The sequence below is a fragment of the Pagrus major genome, chromosome 13, assembly GCF_040436345.1.
Source record: "Pagrus major chromosome 13, Pma_NU_1.0".
NCBI lineage: Eukaryota > Metazoa > Chordata > Actinopteri > Spariformes > Sparidae > Pagrus > Pagrus major.
The window spans coordinates 30056348-30061536 of NC_133227.1; the positions used below are offsets into that span (position 1 = coordinate 30056348).

Consider the following 5189-nt stretch of genomic DNA (forward strand, 5'->3'; position numbering starts at 1 on the left):
TGGAGGCACTGGCTGGAGGGTACCGAGACTCCTTTTTTGATTTGGACTGACCATAAGAACCTTTCCTATCTCCGGACGGCGCGCCACCTCAACCCTCGTCAGGCCCGGTGGGCCCTGTTCTTAAATCGGTTCAACTTCTCCCTTTCCTACAGACCCGGGTCCAAGAATGTTAAGCCTGACGCCCTTTCACGGAGAGACGCCGTCTCAGAAGTTCCTGAGAAACCGGACTTGATCCTTTCCCCCCAGTGTGTCATGGGAGCAGCTACATGGGAGATCCAGACCATCGTCCGTGAGGCCCAGAGGGCGGAGCTGGGCGCAACAGCCAGCCTCTCATCTGGTTATCACCCCCAGACCAACGGCCAGACAGAGCGGGCCAACCAGAGCCTGGAGGCGGCCCTTCGCTGTGTTGCTGCTCATCACCCGGAGTACCAGATTGGGCAGAAGGTCTGGTTGTCGGCTCGCGACCTGCCTCTGGACGTGGAGTCGAAGAAGCTCGCCCCACGGTTTGTTGGTCCTTTTGAAGTGGTGAGAATCATTAATCCTTCTGCTGTGACTCTCAGGTTACCGGAGACGTGGAGAATCCACCCTACTTTCCATGTTTCGCTTCTGAAACCCGTGTCCACCAGCGACCTGAGCCCTCCAGCCGTCGCCCCTCCACCCCCCCCCGGATCATTGACAAGCATCCTGCATATACGGTCTCCAGGATTCTGGATGTGCGGCCGGGGGGACGCGGTTTTCAGTACCTGGTGGACTGGGAGGGTTACGGTCCGGAGGAGCGCTCCTGGATTTCCAGATCCCTGATTCTGGATGAGGATTTGTTGCGGGACTTCTACATGGCCCACCCGGACAAGCCAGGAAGGACACCAGGAGGCGTCCGTTGAGAGGGGGGTACTGTGGTGTTTTGGTCTTTGTTTGGTTTTATTTTGGTTGGACTTCCCGTTTGGTTCCTCACTTCCTGTGTTTCCCCCCGTGCATTTTGGTCAACTTCACTAACACACCTGTTTTGAGTTTTCCCTCGTCACAGCGCAGCAGAGAGCCACACCTGTGTCTTATCAGCCAATCTGATCTTCCTACAAGAGGCCTGGAGACACTCTCTACTGTGCCAGAGTCTTGTTTGCTACACACCGTTGGTAATTCAGCTCCAGGCCCTTCGTGTAACTTTAGAGAAAAAATCTGAACTTTATCTCTCAGTGTTTTGGACGTATTTTGTGTTTGTTTCTCACGTGCCCTCTTGTGTCTTTTTTTCCAGTGCCTTCCCGAGGAAACCACCCACAGCTCTCTTCCCCTCACGACCACCCCCACGCCTCTCTTCCCTGGATCATCACATTTTGCCGTTTCTACAATAAACCTTATTTTTTCACTCATTCTGGTCTCTGCTCCTGAGTCTAAAACCACCGAACATAACAAAATCTTTGATTTTCTTTACAGTGAACTTACATTCCTACATTAACAAATGAAGAATAGAAAAAACATATATAAACCAGAAGGATTGGGAAACAAAATTATTCTTAACTGCTGATCACAACAATTGAGTATCTAGCACTCAAAAATGATGATCATATTAAGATTTTCATTACAAAGAAAATCTGTTTCACATAGTTTCATACATAAATGCATGAACATCTGGGCATGTCACCTTCCTGCCTGAAAGTCTGTGCTGACCAGCTGGCTCCCATACTCACACAGATCTTCAAAAGATCACTGGAGTGAGTTCACAAATACTTCATGTTAGGAAGGTGCTGCTGCATCATAGGTAAGAAAATGTTTACAAGGGTAATGAGGAGGTGGCAGTAGAGAGATTACATCACCCATGAATACATTTGTTAACCACGTGGACATGACGTGGCATGCTGATAGTGTCACGTGAAGTAGTTGTGAGGACATGAAGCCATAAACAAAATGTGAAGGCAGGCAAACCCTGCAGACCAGCTCTGCTTACATGGAAACAAGCAGGACCTCTACCTACGTAAGTGTCTGCACAGGGAAAATGTATGTGGATGATTTAAGGTTTTGCATCATGACATGTCCTCAATGTTCGAGGACTACAAACTAGACAAATATCTTTATTTGGTCTTCAATGCCTCTCTAAGATGTTGTACTTTAATGAGTCTCAGAATGTCAACATCACTGCCGAACAGTGGTATCAGGGATTACTGGAAAGACTGTTGTTATCCACAGTGATTGGAATGCCATGCTGCCTATTCCTCTTTATTAATGGAACAATGTTATTCACCTTGAGGAGTAAATCTGTGTTTTGTGAGACCTCCCGTTACATTCTTCTGTATAATCTACTCTTTGCAGACACTCTACTGCTGGCATTGAGCCAGTTACTGTACATACTGGCTGCTTGTAGAATAAGACTGACGTATCCTATCTGTGGTGTCCTTGCCATGCTCACCAATCTCACAAATGAAATCTCACCACTCACACTGGTGGTGATGTCTCTGGAGAGATATGTAGCTGTGTGTTACCCACTGAGGCATGTTCCCATCATCACCATCAGAAACACAGGGATGGCTATTTGTGTTGTTTGGACCGTCAGTTTACTTAATGTTCTCATTCGAGTTCTTTTGCTGTTAAATTTTGCATTTGAAGACCTGCAGAGCCTGCAGATGACAGATTATTGCTCTGACATAGCTATGATTCTTAGCCCAATGTCTGATCTTTATGACAAAGCCTACACTTGTTTTGTGTTCATTTTAGCTAGTGTGGCAATCACTTCCTCCTATGTTGGCGTGATTGTAGCAGCCAGGTCAGCTTCCACAGACAAAGCTTCAGCCCAAAAGGCTCGTAACACACTGCTACTGCATCTGGTGCAGCTGGGCCTCAGTCTTTTATCAACTATGCACACCTCTATTGTTTTATCACTTGCAACAACCCGACAGCGATTACTAATCGTACGCATAAAGAATGTTTTTTATGTGTTTATTTTCATCCTCCCCAGATGTCTATGTTCTCTCATCTATGGGCTCAGAGATCAGACCATCAGGCCCGCACTCATATACCATTTATGCGGTCAACTGAAACTCAGTTGTCCCGGTAAAGGCTCAGGCCTAAAAAATAACAGCGAATGATTCAAGGATTATTTTCAGTGATGAATATTAAAATGGAACTAAACTCAATCTGTTTGTTTGAAAATGTGGTCAAATTGTGAGAAAAGGGTTAATAACAAGACAAGGTACAACTGCTGCACTTACTAAGGGTATTCATGGCCCACTGTAGAGTATGCAGTATGTTAAGTAATTAACATACATATATACATATTATAATAGAAAGTATTTGATTGTTTACAATTGAGCAAAATCAATATAATGACTTGATGCATGCCTTATCCCTGGCCGATATTTAACCATATTTCACCTCACTGCAATGGAGTCCCAAGCCCAGTAGCATAAAATCTTCTTTTCAGGAGAACATGGTAGATAACTCAGTATATCATTTTTAAAAGAATGCATATCACACTTCGTAATTAAAAAAGGATTTGCTCCATGATATTTATGTTCTATGTCAAAATGTATATTAGTAAAATGAAATAATAAAACAGGACAGTAAATTCTTACAAGCTAAACTAAATTTTCAAAGTTGGTAATATGTTGAAACAAGTCATTTCATCCAAAAATGTTTACCATTTTGCATATTAAGGGATTTCAAGGAGACATTTGTCTATGATCTACATGTAACTCCAATGCTCACAGACCAAAAGATTGTGACTTTAATATTGTGGCTTATTCAACTGACATGTATAATGTATTAATAATTTAGACCAGCATGTGTTGAATTCTGTACTTTCACATCAATATAACATAAATAAATGTTACAGTTATTCAGCATTTTGCCCATATTATAAACTATCTTTGATTTGAAGACATGGAGAGCCAACACATAAAGGACACCTGTATAACAGTCTTTTATTGTTGTATTGGTTGTTTGTTATAACAGTATATTATAGTTATGTATTATATATAAGCACAGATGGCTTTGATTATGTGTCCATATATGTATTAATTTTATTGTTTTATATCAATTTCAATTCAATTCAATTCAATTCAAAGGGGCTTTATTGGCATGAAAGTTTAACAATGTTGCCAAAGCATGTCCAAACATTCAGAGTTTTATATCTATGTGTGCATTTTCAGCTATATTCAAAAAAAAAATATTATCCTATTGACAAAAAAAAAAACTACCCTGAAATTAGGGAATACAAAATTATCGTGGACAGACGACTTTCAAATTATATTTTGTTCCTTTTGTTGGTAAAAAAATTACCCACAACCTACAACTGTAGGGAGGTGAAGAGTCTGTAACCATAAATTCTAAAACAGTGAAAAGAAGAAACAACTACACTCACACTCCTACCTGAAATGATATTCATATTTTTACTGTATGTTTTTAACACTTAGGTTAAGTCAATATGAGTTAATTGTGATAATGAAGCCTATTATTCATGAGACTGGCAAAGCATGCTAGTCTCACCTCGCTATTTAAACGAATAGTTCATATTCTAATGGTGAATATGAACTATTCGTTTAAATAGCGAGGTGAGACTAGCATGCTTTGCCAGTGCTAGACCTTAGTTATTAGTGAAAATAGAATCACTTATACAGTGACATTGCTACAGTTACATCAGCACCATGGACAGCAATACACATCAAACAAGTGCAACTATGATAGAGTGCAGCTCAGGTATACTTTATAGTCCAGGTAAACTTGACTTACCTGAATCTCAACAGGATTCACAGTACATGAACACTTAAAGCCAAGAACACAATTGGGAATGGGCAAAAAATCAGTATTACATCGTTATTGTGATATAGACTATATATATATCATCTTAGATTTGGGTTATCCTCATATCCTGATATGGCATAACTATAGTTTTTACCTGGTTTTAAAGGCTGCATTACAGAAAAGTGACTTTATTTTCTAAAATTTAGGCTCGCATAGCCAGACCTCTCTCATTGGACCCGTTTTCAGTTTATCTAGTTTCGAATATATAACGCAACACCATCACCTTGTCCACGATAGGGACAGGGCACAGAAGACAGCCAGGCCAGCAGAAAAAGAAACCATTCTGTTGACGTTACGTTACTTCATACTGTACTTACCAAAGCACTGGATTGTTGCAGTGTATGAAGCCTTTGAAATTGATGCAGTGCTTGGGGCCCGTATCTTCATTTTTTCCAGGCAGA

General features: G+C 41.3%; 1 protein-coding gene across 1 annotated transcript; it reads left to right on the forward strand.

Moving 5' to 3' along the window:
- The first annotated feature begins 2090 nt into the window (after nucleotides 1-2090).
- LOC141006727 (odorant receptor 131-2-like) lies at nucleotides 2091-3074 on the forward strand. The gene has a single exon (XM_073478947.1). The coding sequence runs from the start codon at nucleotides 2091-2093 to the stop codon at nucleotides 3072-3074; it is 984 nt and encodes a 327-aa protein (XP_073335048.1).
- The last annotated feature ends 2115 nt before the right edge of the window (nucleotides 3075-5189 follow it).

Coding starts and splice junctions, on each gene's coding strand:
- LOC141006727 (XM_073478947.1), top strand. CDS start 2,091: ATGTTGTACTTTAATGAGTCTCAGAATGTCAACATCACTGCCGAACAG.